This window comes from Oncorhynchus keta, chromosome 31 (genome assembly GCF_023373465.1).
Source record: "Oncorhynchus keta strain PuntledgeMale-10-30-2019 chromosome 31, Oket_V2, whole genome shotgun sequence".
NCBI classification, from domain to species: domain Eukaryota; kingdom Metazoa; phylum Chordata; class Actinopteri; order Salmoniformes; family Salmonidae; genus Oncorhynchus; species Oncorhynchus keta.
Window position 1 is genome coordinate 14,385,825 of NC_068451.1, and position 19,312 is coordinate 14,405,136.

Consider the following 19,312-nt stretch of genomic DNA (forward strand, 5'->3'; position numbering starts at 1 on the left):
GGAACACCTTTCTAATATTGAGTTGCACCACCTTTTGCCCTCAGAACAGTATCAATTTGTTTGGCATGAACACTACAAGATGTCAAAAGCGTTCCACAGGGGTGCTGGCCCATGTTGACTCCAATGCTCCCCACAGTTGTGTTAAGTTGGCTGGATATCCTTTGGGTGGTGAACCTTTCTTGATACACACGGGAAACTGTTGAGTGTGAAAAACCCAGCAGCGTTGCAGTTCTTGACACACTCAAACCAGTGCGCCTGGTACCTAATACCATACCCTGTTCAAAGGCACTTAATTATTTTGTCTTGCCCATTCATCCTCTGAATGGCACACATACACAATCCATGTCTCAAGGCTTAAGAATCCTTCTTTAAACTGTCTCCTCCCCTTCAACTACACTGATTGAAGTGAATTTAACACGTGACATCAATAAGGGATCATAGCTTTTACCTAGATTCACCTGGTCAGCCGATGTCAAGTTAATAATGTTTTGTACTCTCAGTGTATAGATTATAATACAGAGCTTTATTTTGTGTAGTAGTCTTCATGCCTTAGCATAAGTATTCTCCTTCATATTGCCTCAAATCTGTGCCACATTGAGATCAAGTTCTGTCTCCTTTTATAAATACTCCTTTTGATCTCAGTTCTTTCGCTCTCTCTCTAAGAGAGCCACACGCACGCACACACACACACACACACACACACACACACACACACACACACACACACACACACACACACACACACACACACACACACACACACACACACACACACACACACACACACACACACACACACACACACACACACACACACACAGTGCAGCCCCTTACCAGTGAGTCCTCCACCGTAAAGTTGAACATTCTCTTGGCATCTGTCTTCAGGTCCCTCACAAAATCTTTATATTCAGGGTTCTGGGGTTCTCTATAGGTCAGGATTTTCACACTCTGAGACAGACACAAAAAATAAAAGCGATTGTGATTCATAAGACAAAGGTTACACGGAATTATACAGAATCATACTACATGATGATTTCTGCTAATGAATGAATGAACCACAGGTGTGAGAAACACCACTTCTGTGGTAGAAATTAACAGTATGTTCCTCTTTCCCAGGCTGTCCCTTTTATAAACAGGCAACTGTTATTAGAGCCTAGTTGCTCTATTATATGTTGTCAATACGACCAGTCATCCAGAACACATCCTCCAAAACACCCAATAACTTTCATCAAGTGATCTCATCTCCTCCCTCCCATTCCTACAGTCTGTGTAGATACAGGCCCAACCTCATTCAAGCAGAAAACTAAGATCTGAGAAGGATAACTTGTAAAAACACAGCAGTGAGAGAAGTGTTCATACGTGTGGGTTATGGCATTGGTTCCCAGACGATTAGAACCCACTTAAAATCCGATTCAACCTAAGAAATATTGACCACGACCCACCAGTACAGTACGTGCATCCGTTACATTTTTAAACCTCTGGCCCATTTGTTTTGCTCTTTCAGGCTTTGTGAGATGAGACTGATATCAACACATTGACGGGATGTTACAAAATATATAGTTATGTTGCCTCTCTTCCCCTCGCTGTAGAGTCTGTTACTCACTAGGGAATTGAGAAGAAAATTAAAGTACTTCACAGTGAGAGAATGGAAAATAAACAAGATTAGATTTGTCATCTCATCTGCCTGGCAGCACACTTAACACCAATGACAGCCATGGGGAAACAGGGATATCAAAATATGATTGCTTCAGGGCCTGCTGTGTAAGTCAGCGGAGAATACTGCACATACCTGTTTCCAAGGTAATGATGGGAATGAGATGAGGAATGAGATGATACACTTGACTCTGATCCAAGGCTTACCTGGAAGGCCTCCTTGGCGACAAGGTCGTCTTGGTCCCCTCTGGCCCAGGGTTGAGCATTCTGGGAGTCCAGGCTGCGTCCAAACATGTCAATGTAGAAGAAAACAAACTCCTCCTGAGGAAGGCCTGCCCGCCGGAAGTGAACCATCAGCTGCCTGAACGTGTCCGGAGAGCAACACACAAACACCACTACGGGTGCAGAGAGAGAGAGGGTTATAAAAAGAGAGTAAAGACAATAGGAGAGTAATGATAGTTCTAGCAAAATACACAACAAACAAAGTCCTGAATTATAGACCTGTCTAATATTCAACAAGCATTTTAAAAACCATCCTTTAAACAGAGTATATCTGTAGGATCTTAATTTTATCACTCTTTTGTTGATGAGAATTTTCCTGCACAGCAGAAAACTTGTAGTGTATTCAAGGTTTCAAAAGGCTTCTAAAGTTTGTAATTTTCACTTCAAAATGTCATAGTTGATTTGCCCTAAAATAAAATGAATCAACCCTTACAAAAAAAATCCATTAATTATAATACACATAATAATTCACATTTCCAGTTGCTGCAGTGTTTTTCTCCTGCTGTAGCAAACTGGCTCAAATTAAGATCCTACATATGTAACAATGTAACAGGTCTTCAATTTAGTTCAACCTGCAGGCCAATGTTGTGTGAGCAGAATGAGGAAAGCAAAAACACATAAATAGATCAGGTTAAGAATCTCCTAATTGTATTTGAAATGCTTTGTTAGCCTCGTCACTCTGGTTAGCCTAGTCACACTTATCATCATACAGATGTATGATTTTAGCTCATTTTAGCCAGTCTTCTATAGCAGGAAAATAATCTGGCAGCAACAGGAAATGTAAATTATTATGTGGATTAAAATTAATGGACAAATTTGTAGTTGTTGATACATTTTTCGTAAGGGATAATCAAGTCTGAAATTTCAAAGTGGAAATTACAAACTTTAGAAGCCTTTTTAATGCTCAAATACACTACAAGTTTGACATTTCCTGCAACAGGGTGATCAAATTAAGATCTTACATCTGTATGATGAGAAATAACACACTAAATGCATTTTAAACTAGCAAACACGGCAATCCTTGGAACCAGGAGTTGTGCACTGCTTAGTCCAAGGGCTTATTGTGTCAACCACCCATTTACAATGCATAAGTGATCAATATCCTAATCGGATTGACCCTACTACACCTTGGTGACTCAGTATACCAACCCAGTACAATGAGAGGATAGATGACCATCTATTTATTTTCCTTACACAACAGCCACATGACTAGGGTTGCAAAGGGTTGGCATCTTTATGGAATTTTGTGGAATTTTTCTGGGAATTCTGCTTAAATTCATCAAAAAAGTTAGCTAAAAACAGTGAACCTTTTTTGTTGGATACACAAAAGGAAATTCTAGGTCTTGTGGCATATTTTGGTTAAACTATCCCCAATTCAATAGATGTTCAACCCTCTGCATGCACAGTACATTCTTCCATCACATGTACAGTTGATTCTCAAGATCTTGCACCCTAATGAGATGCTATTGAGCCCACACTACTACATTGTCTGAGCCAAGGACAACATGCTTTCTGGTAAGTTTTGATTGCAATACTGAGAGGGGTGAATATATTTTATATGACATACATGATTTTTTATTAACTAGTAAATAATAGCCTACAGTAAAGTGTGTGTAAATTAACATGTTTCCATACATGTTTCATTTTAAAACATTAATCGTACAAAGGAGTTGTTTAATCTAACTGCTTAACTATTTATCTGTACATGGAATTGTATGTTTTTTCAAATCTTTACAGGAAAATGCCACAGGCACTATCTGATGTGTGGAGACATTTCACTGCAGCTAATGTAGAAAGAAAAGCTGTGTACATTTGCACATATTGTGCCAAATCATATGTGAAGAATGCAACAAAGACGCAGAATCATCTGGCCAGGTGCATAAAGTTTCCTCAGCGCGCTCACAATAAGCAACCTCTGACAAAAGTCCCTCTACTTCTATTTGAGGTGAATATGATGAATCAGACACCTTATCGATAGCAACAGCTCATGGTCCTCCTGGAATCAGAAGTTTTTTTTACTCAATTGAGGAACTTAAGAGAAATGCTGATGAATGTCTTGCTCGAGCTGTGTATGCAACTGGTTCACCTCTGATTCTCACAGGCAATGTGTATTGGAAGAGATTTCTGAATGTTCTTCGCGCAGCATTCACCCCTCCTCCCAAACGTGCTTTATCTACTAATTTGCTGGATGCAGAGTTCAACAGAGTTTAAGTGAAGGTCAAGCAAATCATAGAGAAAGCAGACTGTATTGCAATCATCTATGATGGTTGAATGTTTGTGGGCAAGGAATAATTAACTACATCATCTCCACCACTCAACCAGTATTCTACAAGAGCACAGACACAAGGGACAACAGACCCACCAGTCTCTACATTGCAGATGAGCTGAAGGCAATCATCAAGGACCTTAGACCACAGAAGATATTTGCACTGGTGACATACAATGCTGCGAACATGAAGGCTGCTTGGTCTAAAGTGGAGGAGTCCTACCCTCACATCACACCCATTGGCTGTGCTGCTCAGGCATTGAGTCTGCCCCTCAAGGACATCATGGCACTGAAAACAATGGATACACTCTACAAGAGAGCCAAGGAAATGGTTAGGTATGTGAAGGGTCATCAAGTTATAGCAGCAATCCACCTCACCAAGCAAAGTGAAAAGAATAAGATCACCACATTGAAGCTGCCCAGCAACACCCATTGGGGTGGTGTTGTCATCATGTTTGACAGTCTCCTGGAGGGGAAGGAGTCTCTCCAAGAAATGGCCATATCACAGTCTGCCGATATGGACAGCCCCATCAAGTGGATCCTCCTGGATGATGTATTTTGGGAGAGTGGTAAGCAGCCTGAAACTCCTGAAACCTATAGCAGTAGCCATTGCACAGATTGAAGGAGACAACGCCATCTTATCGGATGTTCAGACTCTGCCCTGCCCACTTCACTGTTGCTCCAAGCAGAGGAAACATCTGTTCTGAAATACATCATAAAACGTGAAGACTTCTGCCTGAAGCCCAGTATGCTGGCAAGAACATGGTGTCATCAATACCGTGTCTCGCCACCTTGGCATGGATGAGGGCAAGGTTCTTGGCAGTCTGGCAAAGTAGACTTCCAAGCAAGGGCTTTGGGATGGATATGCAATATGGCAGTAGTGCCAACATATCTCAACAGCCACCTGGTGGAAGGGACTTTGTGGATCTGAGGCTCTTTCCTCTGTTGCTTCCATCGTCCTCCAAATCCCACTAACATCAGCCACCTCAGAGCCCAACTGGTCCTTGTTTAGGAACACACACACTAAAGTACACAACAGGCTGACCAATACAAGGGAAAATTTGAGGAAATTTGAGGCATTTTGAGCCGTCCTCAACAAGGTTGGAAAGTGACAGTGAAGATGAGGCCTCAGAGTCCTATGTTCAAGAGGTGGACATTAAGGGAGAAGACTTGGAAGCCTGAGAGGAAGACAGCCAAAGCTTTAGCTTCTAGACTATCATTTTACAGATGTATGTTGAAAATGTTTTTGGGAGATGCGATGGATCATTGGGAATCATTCAATATTCCCTTTTGTTGTTCAGTGAAATCATCCCATGTGAAGAGTCAACTCATTTAAATAAAGTTCCATTCGTAATTTAAAAAACAAAAAAAATTATATTGGAAGGATTTAATCATTTGCAATTATGTCTACTAATGATAAGGTAAAAGGTTTATGCTTCTTTCTCCATATATGGTAAATATATCCAATGCAAAAAACATCTACATTGAAATGGTATTAATATTAATTTGCATACATTTCAGTTACTTCCCATATATTCCCGTTAATTCCCACAGAAAGTTTCCACCTCTGAATATTCCCCAAAATGTGCAACCCTACACATGACGTCGAGACAAACAGACAAACAAATAGACAAACAGACAGACCAACCCCTAATAGACACTTCAAATCATACTTTCTTCAAAGACGCACCCACTTCAGGTTTGTAAAGTCCATCAAGTAAAGAATCATTAAAAAAATGTTGGTTTATGTACCACGGAAGTCATATTACACCAATAAGCTCACTGGTCACCATAGCAGCACCCACTCATAGCACGCGCTCCAGCAGGTACAGTATATCACATTGGTCACCCCCAAAGCCAATTCCTCCTTTGGTCGTCTTTCCTTCTAATTCTCTGCTGCCAATGACTGGAACGAACTGCAAAAACCTCTGAAGCTGGAGACTCATATCTCCCTCACTAGCTTTAAGCACCAGCTGTCAGAGCAGCTCACAGATCACTGCACCTGTACATAGCCCATCTGTAAACAGCCCATCTACCTACCCCATCCCCATACTGTATTTATTTATCTTGCTCCTTTGCACCCCAGTATCTCTACTTGCACATTCATCTTCTGCACATCTACCATTCCAGTGTTTAATTGCTATATTGTAATTACTTCGCCATCATGGCCTATTTATTGCCTTAACTCCCTTATCTTACCTCATTTGCACTCACTGTATTTTTTGTTTTCTTTTGTTCTACTGTATTATTGACAATATTTTGTTTATTCCATGTGTAATTCTGTGTTGTTGTACGTGTCAAATTGCTATGCTTTATCTTGAACAGGTCGCAGTTGCAAATGACAACTTGTTCCTCAACTAGCCTACCTGGTTAAATAAAGGTGAAATTCAATTAAAAAAATAATAATCATAATGAGTCACCAGGTGTGGAGATACAGAATCATCAGAAAGTATTCACACCCCTTTGCTTTTTACAAATTCTGTTGTGTTACAGCCTGAATTTCACCTGTATTAAATGTAGATTTTGTGTCACACACTATACCCCATAATGTAAAAGTAGAATTTGGTTTGTAAAAACAAATGTCTTGTATCAATAAGTATTCAAGCCTAAATAAGGTCAGGAGTCAAAATAACAAACTGCATAATAAGTTGCATGGACTCATTCCGTGTTCAATAGTGGTTAACACGATTTAACTACCCCATCTCTATACCCCACACATACAGATAATTGTAAGGTCCTTCAATCGAGTAATGAATTTCAAGCACAGATTAAACCACAAAGACCAAGGAGGTTTTCAATGCCTCGCAAAGAAGGGCACCGATTGGTAGAAGATGAAAGAAACGGAAGCTGAACATCCCTTTGAGCATGGTGAAGTTATTATTTAGGCGTTGAATGGTGTATCAATACACCCAGTCATTACAAAGACACAGGTGTCCTTCCTAACTCAGAGGACGAAAACCTATGGTGACTTTAAAACAGTTACAGAGTTTAATGGTTGTGATTCGAGAAAACTGAGGATGGATCAACAACACTGGAGTTACTCCACAATACTAACCTGAATGACAGAGTGAAAAGAAGGATGCCTGTACAGAATAAAAAATATTCCAAAACATGCATCCTGTTTGCAACAAGGCACTTAAGTAATACTGCAAAACATGTTTAGGGCAAATCTAACACAACACATCACTGACTACCACTATTCATATTTTCAAGCATGTTATGGGTATGTTCGTCATCTGTAAGGACTAGGAAGTTTTTTTAGGATAAAAAGAAACGGAATACAGCTATAAGCACAGGTACAATCCTAGAGGAAAACTGGTTCAAGATTCTTACCAACAGACACAGGGAGACAAATTCACCTTTCAGCAGGACAATAACCTAAAACACAAGGCCAAATCTACACTAGAATTGCTTACCAAGGTGCCATTGATTGTTCCTGAGTGGCCTAGTTACAGTTTCAACTTAAATTGTCTGGAAAATCTATGGCAAGAAAATGGCTGTCTAGCAAAGATCAACAATCAACTTGACAGAGCTTGAAAAATAAAATCAAGAAAAATCCAGGTATGCAAAGCTCTTAGAGGCTTACCCAAAAAGACTTCAACAAAGTATTGACTCAGGGGTGTGAATAGTTACAGTACCAGTCCAAATGTACTCATTCAAGAGTTATCTATATTTTTACTATTTTCTACATTGTAGAATAATAATGAAGACATCAAAACTATGAAATAACACATGGAATCATGTAGTAACCAAAAAAGGGTTTTGAGATTTGAGATTCTTCAAAGTAGCCACCCGTTGCCTTGATGACAGCTTTGCACACTCTTGGCATTCTCTCAACCAGTTTCACCTGGAATGCTTTTCCAACAGTCTTGAAGGAGTTCCCACATATGCTGAGCACTTGTTGGCTGCTTTTCCTTCACTCTGAAACTCATCCCAAACCATCTCAATTGGGTGAGGTCGGGTGATTGTGGAAGCCAGGTCATCTGATGCAGCACTCCATCACTCTCCTTGGTCAAATAGCCCTTACACAGCCTGGAGCTGTGTTGGGTCATTGTCCTGTTGAAAAACAAATGACAGTCCCACTAAGCGCAAACCAGATGGGATGGTGTATCGCTGCAGAATGCTGTGGTAACCATGCTGATTAAGTGTGCCTTGAATACTAAATAAATCACAGACAGTGTCACCAACAAAGCACCCCCACACCATCACACCTCCTCTTCCATGCTTGACGGTGGGAACCACACATGCAGAGATAATCCGTTCACCTACTCTGCATCTCACAAAGACACGGCGGTTGGAACCAAAAATCTATAATTTGCACTCATCAGACCAAAGGATAGATTTCGCCCAAGAAAGTCTCTTCTTGTCATTGGTGTCCTTTGGTAGTGGTTTCTTTGCAGCAATTCGACCATGAAGGTCTGATTCACGCAGTCTCCTCTGAACAGTTGATGTTGAGATGTGTCTGTTACTTGAACTCTGTGAGGTGCAATCTGAGGTGCCGTTAATTGACGATTTCTGGGGTGCAGTTAACTCTAATGAACTTATCCTCTGCAGCAGAGGTAACTCTGGTTATTCTTTTCATGTGGCATCCTCATGAGAGCCAGTTTAATCATAGCGCTTGATGGTTTTTGCGACTGCATTTGAAGAAACTTTCAAAGTTCTTGACATTTTCTGGATTCACTGACCTTCATGTCTTAAAGTAATGACGGACTGTCGTCTTTTACCAAATAGGGCTATCTTCTGTATACCACCCCAATCTTGTCACAACAAAACTGATTGGCTCAAACACATTAAGAAGGAAAGAAATTCCACAAATGAACTTTTACCAAGGCACATCTGTTAATGTAAATGTATTCCAGGTGACTACCTCATGAAGCTGGTTGAGAGAATTCCAAGAGTGTGCAAAGCCGTCATCAAGGCAAGGGTGGCTACTTTGAAGAATCTTTGAAGAAATATATATTTTGTTTTTACTTTTTAGTAATGTGTTACTTCATAGTTTTGATGTCTTCACTATTATTCTACAATGTAGAACATAGTATAAATAAAGAAAAACCCTTGAATGAGTAGGTGTGTCCAAAATTTTGACAGGTATAATATGTAAATTACATTTTAATTTTCAATAAGTTTGCTTAAATTTCAAAAAATGTGTTCACTTTGTCATTATGGGGTATTGTGTGAGGACGGGTGAGAGAAAGAATATATTGAATCCATGATAAATTCAGGCTTTAACACAACAAAATGTCAAATAAATCAAGGGGTATGAATACTTTCTGAAGGTACTGTAAAAAGGGCTAATGAGAGAAAGGAGGGGGGACACTCAATGTTAGTCCGCAGGCTAATTGTGCTGGGGTATAGTAGTGCCTGTGGCGGTGTGTCAGAGACAGTGATCTGAAACAGGGCTTTATTAGCTCTATGATCAGCTCTGCTCCCAGCCAGAGGCTAACTACCTCGGTCAGACCCTTCATTAGCTTGGGTAATTACTGCAGGCTGCCAAGTACCTGGCACTGCCATGGCAGCACACATTAAGTGTGTGTGGATGTCAAACCGTGTTCAGCATTCTCTGTGCGCCATTGTGTTAGTTTTGCCTGGTCCAAAAACAACCCTTAAGCCCTATACCCCATAAGCAGGTTGTGCTGCTGTGATCCTGTGTGGCCTGTTCTAGTCTAGTCTATTCTAACGTGTCAATGTAATAGTGTATTGTGTTCTGGGCTGGTCTAGTCTGATGGGTTATTGTGTTATGGTCTATTTAGGGTCTTATCTAGTTTATTGTGGTCTGGTCTGGCACCATGTGGCTTGGAAGAGTGGCACAGGAAGTCTCCAGGGACGTGATGACATTCCTGTAGCACGCACTTCCTGTCCTGGCGGCTCTATTGTTTCAGGGTTAAATGGCCCTGGTCAGGAAGTGAGCAGTGGAACCAAACCAACAAACCTAAGGAGACTATAATGGATCTCCCGGGTCGCCCTGGGCTCAGGAGACTTATGGGTAGAAGGAGGGTCTGAGTGCCCTCCTCCTGGTGAGACTCCATCCATATCTGGATCCCCTACAAACAATGGCACCACCAGTTGTTTGGTGCCACACTCAACTTGTAGTGGCGCCAAGATATATAACATTTGGTGTAAGACAAGCTGTTGACACCCTTGATTTTGTTATGAATGCTGACCCAATGTGCAACATGAGTGGATGGAAACAAACCAGGATGGCATCACGGCTAGAGGAGTGTAGAGTGGTACAAGGGGGCAAAGCCCAGGCCTGACCCCTGATCCCGGCACCAGGAGGAGCAAACACTGTGACTTTACATACCTTTCATGCCTGATAAGTGCACAGTCACACACACACCTCCACTACCATCTTCAGGCAGTCTGACACTTCCTTTGAACTTCGAACCTCAGAAGAGCTGATGATGTAGTGGTTTCACTGTGGATAGCCCAGCTGATACCATGACGATAGGGTGAGAGAGCAAGAGTGAGGCGGAGATAGCGAATAGAATGTCTGTCACACATCACCCACCACCTGTCTGATTTGTTTACCTTCACACAAGGTTAGCAGAAGGTGACATTGAGAGATAAGGGGGGTGTTAGAAGGAGAGGGAAGGTGATGAAAGGAAGGAATAAGAACAGTTCTTACCTTTTCTATTTATTTCTCTCCCTCCACCTTCATTTATTTTTCCTAACTTAATTCAGAGTCCACAACCGCAGAGTAGCGACAGGCTGATGGGCCATTATTATATATTTACAAACGTTTTAAAATGTTTTATTTAATAACTTAATTGGCTGTTATCGAGTCACGGATGTATGTTCGCCACATTGAATTCTGTAGCCCTCTTTACTCTGTCTCTCACTACCCCACACAACTTCTTCCTTTCCTATAAATTGGTAAGTGATAACATAATCAATCCCTCTGTGTCAGTGTAATCTCCCAAAACATTCCAGAGAAACAAAGACACTTGATTAAGTCTTTGAATTACTGTGATGTAGGACCTGTCAACTTCCTCCTGAACACACAGACAATTCCGCAGTCAAGTGACAGAGACAGCAGACTTCCATGGTTCTTGATTAAACATTACATTATCTAGTTGCATTACAATTAAAAATTGCGATATGCAAACAGTGGAAGTGAATCCCAATTAATATTGTTATGTGGGATATTACTTAGAAACATTGCTGCTAGGCATACCTATTGGTATCTTTGGATGATAGCAAGAAGACTAGTGTATGGGGACCCGAAGCTGGCAAAATAAATGAGAATGATGTAACAGTATGTACCAGTATGTCACTGTGTACTTCACTCCAAACAACCCCTCTATGTGTCCATGCAGTCACCATCTCACTGGGAAAAAACTGGTTGAATCAAATCAAATGTATTTATATAGCCCTTCGTACATCAGCTGATGTCTCAAAGTGCTGTACAGAAACCCAGCCTAAAACCCCAATGTTGTTTTTCATTTCAACAAACAACTTAAAAGTATTTTGGGAATGTTTGTATTTTTTCACCCAATCTTTTCCCTCCCTGGAAGCTAATGGTCCCCACCAATGGTAGAGAAGTCTGTAGATTTGTCCCCAGCATGGAATTACTAGCCATGACTAAACTACAATTCAGTGTCTAGTTTAGAGCTGTGCTCTCTTATCTAAACACCAAAAGGGTTCTTTGGCCGTCCCCGTAGGATAAACTTTTCTTGGTTCCATATAGAAACCTTTCTGGATTCAAAAATATTCTACCTGGAACCAAAAGGGCTCTTCAAGAGGTTATTCTATGGGGACAACAGAAGAACTGTCACGACTTCCGCCGAAGTCAGTGTCTCTCGTTGTTCGGGCAGTGCTCGGCGTCGCTGGTCTACTAGCCATCGCTGATCCACTTATCTTTTTCCTTTGGTTTGGTCTTTGTTTTCACACACCTGTTTCCATTTCACAATTATTTGTTCCTGTATTTAAACCCTCTGTTTCCCCCACGGTGTTGTGCGGGATTATTACATGTTCAGTTAGGCTTAGTTTGATGGCTGGTTTTTTGACGGGTGCTGTGTTCACCCGTGCGTTACCGTTTTGGTTAAGTGTAATTGTTACCTTGTGCCTTGTTGAGTAAAGTACGTTGCTCACTCAGTCTGCTCTCCTGCGCCTGACTTCATGCACCAGCTACACTCACCATCTGACAAGAACCTTTTAAGGTTCTAGATAGCACCTTTTTCCAAAGAGTGAAAATCCAACATCATACAGAAAACATCCAATTATACAATGTCTAACTATAAAAAGCTTTGTTAAATGTTAAATTGGCATAGGAGTGTGTTCAAAGCTGAACCATTACGGTAGAAGCAGCCTCCGTCCCTCCCGGGACTCCAGACTCCACCTGTGATGAACAGCAGGCCTAAACTCACAAAGATAACTAAACGTGTGTGTTGACTCATCTGTGTGTATTCATGCAAACCAACAAATCTAAAAACCAACCAAAACCATCATCACTACAATCTCCCCCAGGCTCTAAGGCCTACATGTCTGGCTCCCCTCCTTCTCCTTGCCTCTCCAGGATTCCAGAATATACATTTTTAACTGAAGCCAGATGGACGGGGCCGGGGTGGGTAAGGGGGAGAAAAGGGAAAGGCAAGGCCTTGTGGGTAGTTAGGTTCAGCATGGGCACATTCTGCCTCGGCAACCATAGCGTTAGGAGGAGGTGAGACGGAAGTTCCAGGGTCTTGCGTCACCCCTTTTGGGAAGTCCAAGCTATGGGGTGAAGGAGTCATGTCGAGGCAAGGGTGATGTCAACAACCCTCTTAACACTGTGTTAACAAGCTCAACTGCCAAAACTCTCTCGCTCATCAACACTTTCTACAAAGATCTGCCACCATGAAAGGTAATTGAACCCCCCCCCCCTTCACAGGTAGTGTGATGTTCTTGGAACTGTGTATAGACATTTCAAATCAAAGTTTATTTGTCACGTGCGCTGAATACAACAGGTGTAGACCTTACAGTGAAATGCTTACTTACAGGCTCTAACCAATAGTGCAAAAAAGGTATTATGTGAACAATAGGTTGGTAAAGAAATAAAACAACAGTAAAAAGACAGGCTATATAGAGTAGCGAGGCTATAGAAGTAGAGAGGCTACATACAGACACCGGTTAGTCAGGCTGATTGAGGTAGTATGTACATGTAGATATGGTTAAAGTGACTATGCATATATGATGAACAGAGAGTAGCAGTAGCGAAAAAAATACATTTCTTAATAGACAGGAAATCCCATTGGGATGAATTGAGTGCTCCTATCTTGTCAAGCAATTGGGTGCTGTATAATTCCTCAACTACTGATTAACAAGCCATGCTTTGCTTTTGGATACGCAGTGCATAGTTTTGCTACTCGCATACTGTACTCTCACTCTCACTCTCACAATTGCTTCCAAAACTCTACTCAGCAAACTGGATGCAGTTTATCACAGTGCCATCCGTTTTGTCACTAAAGCACCTTATACCACCCACCACTGCGACTTGTATGCTCTAGTCGGCTGGCCCTCGCTACATATTCATCGCCAGACCCACTGGCTCCAGGTCATCTACAAGTCCATGCTAGGTAAAGCTCCGCCTTATCTCAGTTCACTGGTCACGATGGCAACACCCATCCGTAGCACGCGCTCCAGCAGGTGTATCTCACTGATCATCCCTAAAGCAAACACCTCATTTGGCCGCCTTTCGTTCCAGTTCTCTGCTGCCTGTGACTGGAACGAATTGCAAAAATCGCTGAAGTTGGAGACTTTTATCCCCCTCAACAACTTCAAACATCTGCTATCTGAGCAGCTAACCGATCGCTGCAGCTGTACATAGTCTATCGGCAAATAGCCCACCCATTTTTACCTACCTCATCCCCATACTGTTTTTATTTATTTACTTTTCTGCTCTTTTGCACACCAATTTCTCTACCTGTACATGACCATCTGATCATTTATCACTCCAGTGTTAATCTGCAAAATTGTAATTATTCGCCTACCTCATGCCTTTTGCACACAATGTATATATACTCCCCTTTTTTTTCCTACTGTGTTATTGACTTGTTAATTGTTTACTCCATGTGTAACTCTGTGTTGTCTGTTCACACTGCTATGCTTTATCTTGGCCAGGTCGCAGTTGCAAATGAGAACTTGTTCTCAACTAGCCTACCTGGTTAAATAAAGGTGAAATAAAATAAATTTAAAAAAATAAAAACTGGGCATGTGGGTGTGTAGTGAAAAGGAAAATAACTCAGCCTTTCTTTGATTTGGCTTTCTTTGGAAGTGATTATCTTTACTGTATGGCTTTGACAGAAGATAAAGTTTCTCATCAATAAGATGAATGGGACTGATACTGAACCACCCGTGGAGCTACACCGTCCTTGATTAAAACAGCCTGTTCCAAAATATAACTGATTAGCATACCAAGGTGGGGGTGAGGAGAGCAAAGAGAAGGGCAAGGTAGAGGTGTGGCAGAGAGGGGGTGGCAAGGGGAGAGCTGTGTCCACATGGGTCCATCATTTAGTGATACATTTCACCTTTGCTCAAATATATTTGCTTATATCAAAGTCCAAATGAAAAGTCACTTTCACACTTTTTCTATGTCTCCTCAGAAACTCTAAATTCAGGTCAGGACTGTGTTGATAAACACCCCACTCACATGATTCCATGGCTTGTGTAACTAAACGAGAATCTTTCATAATACCAGGTATTGTGCAAAAAGGTTACAACATTGATAAATGTATGGTTGTGTTCTGTCCAACCATTTCAGCAAAGTAGATAACAAATTCAGACTTTGCCAAATGTTTTTGGCTGCTGCTCTTTTTTAGCGTAGTCAATTGGGTTGGTTGATAATGATGGCACACACACACACACACACACAAACTACTCCTACTGGAGCGTATGTGAAATGGCGTTCAATTAGTGATGTGGAGCAATAGGTATAACAATGCCTCCTGGGTGACAGTTGTCAATGTGTTCATAGAGTCCCTGGTTTGAGGAGATGGACGGAAGCAACACTGTTACACTACCATCACAGAGACAGAGCTTTGTTACTCCCAGAAACACACTTTCTGACAGGAAACAACATTAACAAGCCTACTCCCTAAGTTTGTTTTACTCACTGCTTTAGCACACTCTGCTAACCCGGATGTCTTAGCCGTGTCTGAATCCTTGAATCTGTCCAAGACAGAATTGCCAAAGGGGGCGGTGTTGCAATCTACTGCAAAGATAGCATGCAGAGTTCTGTATTACTATCTAAGTCTGTACCCAAACAATTCGAGCTTCTACCTCTAAAGATTCACCTTTCCAGAAACAAGACCTCCCTCTGCCCCCAGCTGTGCCCTCGATACCATAAGTGAATTGATTGCCCCCCCATCTATCTTCTGAGCCCGTACTACTAGGTGACCTAAACTGGGACATGCTTAACACCCCGGCCATCCTACAATCCAAGATTGATGCCTTCAATCTCACACAAATTATCAATGAACCTACCAGGTACAACTCCAAATCCGTAAACACGGGCACCCTCATAGATGTCATCCTAACTAAGTCGCCCTCCAAATACACCTCTGCTGTTTTCAATCAAGATCTCAGCGATCACTACCTCATTGCCTGCATCCATAATGGGTCTGCGACCAAACAACCACCCCTCATCACTGTCAAACGCTCCCTAAAACACTTCTGCGAGCAGGCCTTTCTAATAGACCTGGCCAGGGTATCCTGGAATGACATTGACCTCATCCCGTCAGTAGATGATGCCTGGCTATTCTTTAAAAGTCCCTTCCTCACCATCGTAAATAAGCATGCCCCATTCAAAAAATGTAGAACTAGGAATAGATATAGTCCTTGGTTCACTCCAGACCTGTCTGCCCTTGACCAGCACAAACACATCCTGATGCATTAGCATCGATCAGCCCCCGTGATATGCAACTTTTCAGGTAATATGGAATAAATATACACAGGAAGTTAGGAAAGCTAAGGCTAGCTTTTTCAAACAGAAATTTGCATCCTGTAGTACCAACTCAAAAAAGTTCTGGGACACTGTAAAGTCCTCCCAGCTGCCCACTGCTCTGAGGCTAGAAAACACTGTCACCACTGATAAAGCATTTCTCTACGGCTGGCCATGCTTTCCACCTGGCTACCCCTAACCCGGTCAACTGCCCGGCACCCTCCACAGCAACCCGCCAAAGCCTCCACCATTTCTCCTTTACCAAAATCCAGATAGCTGATGTTCTGAAAGAGCTGCAAAATCTGGACCCCTACAAATCAGCCGGGCTAGACAATCTGGACCCTCTCTTTCTAAAACGATCTCCCGAAATTGTTGCAACCCCTATTACTAGCCTGTACAACCTCTGTTTCGTATCATCTGAGATTCCCAAAGATTGGAAATCTGCCACGGTCATCCCCCTCTTCAAAGGGGGAGGCACTCTAGACCCAAACTGCTACAGACCTATATCTATCCTACACTGTCTTTCTAAGGCCTTCGAAAGCCAAGTTAACAAACAGATTACCGACCATTTAGAATCCCACAGTACCTTCTCCGCTATGCAATCTGGTTTCAGAGCTGGTCATGGGTGCACCTCAGCCACACTCAAGGTCCTAAATGATATCTTAACCGCCATCGATAAGAAACAATACTGTGCAGCCGTATTCATCGACCTGGCCAAGGCTTCAGACTCTGTCAATCACCACATTCTTATTGGCAGACTCAACAGCCTTGGTTTCTCAAATGATTACTACCTCGCCTGGTTTACCAACTACTTAGTGTATCTGATAGAGTTCAGTGTGTCAATTCGGAGGGCCTGTTGTCCGGACCTCTGGCAGTCTCTATGGGGATGCCACAGGGTTCAATCCTCGGGCCGACTCTCTTCTCTGTATACATCAATGATGTTGCTCTTGCTGGTGGTGATTCTCTGATACACCTCTACGCAGACGACACCATTCTGTATACTTCTGGACACTGTGTTAACTAACCTCCAGACGAGCTTCAATGCCATACAACTCTCCTTCCATGGCCTCCAACTGCTCTTAAACGCAAGTAAAACTAAATGCATGCTATTCAAACGATCACTGCCCGCACCTGCTCACCCGTCGAGCATCACTACTCTGGACGGCTCTGACTTAGAATACGTGGACAACTACAAATACCTAGGTGTTTGGTTAGACTGTAAATTCTCCTTCCAGACTCAAATTAAACATCTCCAATCCAAAATTAAATCTAGAATTGGCTTCCTATATCGCAACAAAACATCCTTCACTCATGCTGCCAAACATACCCTCGTAAAACTGACCATCCTACCGATCCTCGACTTCGGTGATGTCATCTATAAAATTGCCTCCAACACTCTACTCAACAAACTGGATGCAGTCTATCACAGTGCCATCCGTTTTGTCACCAAAGCCCCATACACTCCCCACCATTGCGACCTGTACGCTCTCGTTGGTTGGCCCTTGCTTCATACTCGTCGCCAAACCCACTGGCTACAGGTTATCTACAAGTCTCTGCTAGGTAAAGCCCCACCTTATCTCAGCTCACTGGTCACCATAGTAGCACCCACTCGTAACACACGCTCCAGCAGGTATATCTCATTGGTCACCCGCAAAGCCAATTCCTCCTTTGGTCGTCTTTCCTTCCAGTACTCTGCTACCAATGACTGGAACAAACTGCAAAAATCTCTGAAGCTGGAGACTCATATCTCCCTCACTAGCTTTATTAAGCACCAGCTGTCAGAGCAACTCACAGATCACTGCACCTGTACATAGCCCATCTGTAAACAGCCCATCTACCTACCTTATTCCCATAATGTATTTATTTATTTATCTTGCTCCTTTGCACCCCAGTATCTCTACTTGCACATTCATCTTCTGCACATCTACCATTCCAGTGTTTTAATTGCTATATTGTAATTACTTCGCCACCATGGCCTATTTATTGCCTTAACTCCCTTATCTTACCTCATTTGCACTCACTGTATATAGACTCTTTGTTTTATTTTGTTCTACTGTATTATTGACTATATTTTGTTTATTCCATGTGTAACTCTGGGTTGTTGTATGTGTCGAATTGCTATGATTTATCTTGGCCAGGTCGCAGTTGCAAATGAGAACTTGTTCTCAACTAGCCTACCTGGTGAAATAACAGGTTAATGTTAAGGAATGAACACCAAAATAATTGAAAGGAAGTGCAGTCAACTGTGCAAATCCACTCATAAAATATGTATGAACAGTGGACTGGAGGAAATCCTTCACAAGATTCAACTCTTCCTTTCTGTATAAGATTATCTCATAAAAACATCATGATCAATTATTATATTGGTTGTTATGGTTATAATTATTGCATCTGGTAAATGCTGTGCTCATGAAAGGACTCTTGGGGGAAACAAATGGCTGATTTTCTGTTGTTGTTTGTTGACTAAATCTTTTTGACATTTCAGAAAATGGCCCCTTATTAAATTTCACACACCATGTACACCCACTCAGTCCACTGGGCTTAGCTCTTCTACAAGTTATATGATGAGTTACCAACGTTGAGTTATTTAAATCCCTAAACTTGATCAATATTCAATACACCACCATCTCCATCCTGCTCCCTGCAGTGCAGCAGTGGTGGGTTGGTAAGGATCCTATTTTGAAAGGACCTGGAAGAGGGGGTCAAAGTGCTCAATCAACTCAAGGGCATTTGTAGTGTTCCTATAAAATCTGTTTTATTTCTTGACTAATTCTGTTGAGTGTTTCCCAAATGTATTTTTCTCAGTTTTGTTTTCCCTATTTTTAGGTTTTCGCTCTCAAAATCAGTTTTTTTATTATACAAAATCAACAAAACTGGATGTTCTAAGTCAAGGATGGGCAACTTTGATAGGGCTGGGGGCCACAAATATCTGAACTCATCATGAGGGGCCACAGGTTGCTCACGGATCTGCACACCCACATCCATGCTTAGCAATTATAGATAGCTGGCAGCTAAACTAATTTAACAATCTAAAATAATTTTAGCTGACATGGGCTAATTGACTGGCTGTCAGTGACTGACAAAACAAGAGAAAAACGGCTGATCCACAACCATATTTAGAAATTGCACCTTGTATATTATAGTATTTTAACTCAAGTAAGTTGAGACCTCGACTGAGTTCAAAAAAATATATTTTT

The 19,312-nt window shown here is 41.8% G+C and overlaps 1 protein-coding gene across 2 annotated transcripts in view; it reads right to left on the minus strand.

Annotated features, from left to right (window-relative positions):
• LOC118364517 (atrial natriuretic peptide receptor 1) overlaps positions 1-19,312 on the minus strand; it is a 58,769-nt gene that overhangs the window by 33,785 nt on the left and 5,672 nt on the right. For both annotated transcript variants that reach the window (XM_035746118.2, XM_035746117.2), the window contains exons 3-4: positions 1,861-2,048; positions 835-948 (exon numbers count right to left, since the gene is read on the minus strand). In XM_035746118.2, the coding sequence (XP_035602011.1) occupies positions 835-948; positions 1,861-2,048 (302 nt within the window). The remainder of the gene's footprint in view (positions 1-834; positions 949-1,860; positions 2,049-19,312) is intronic.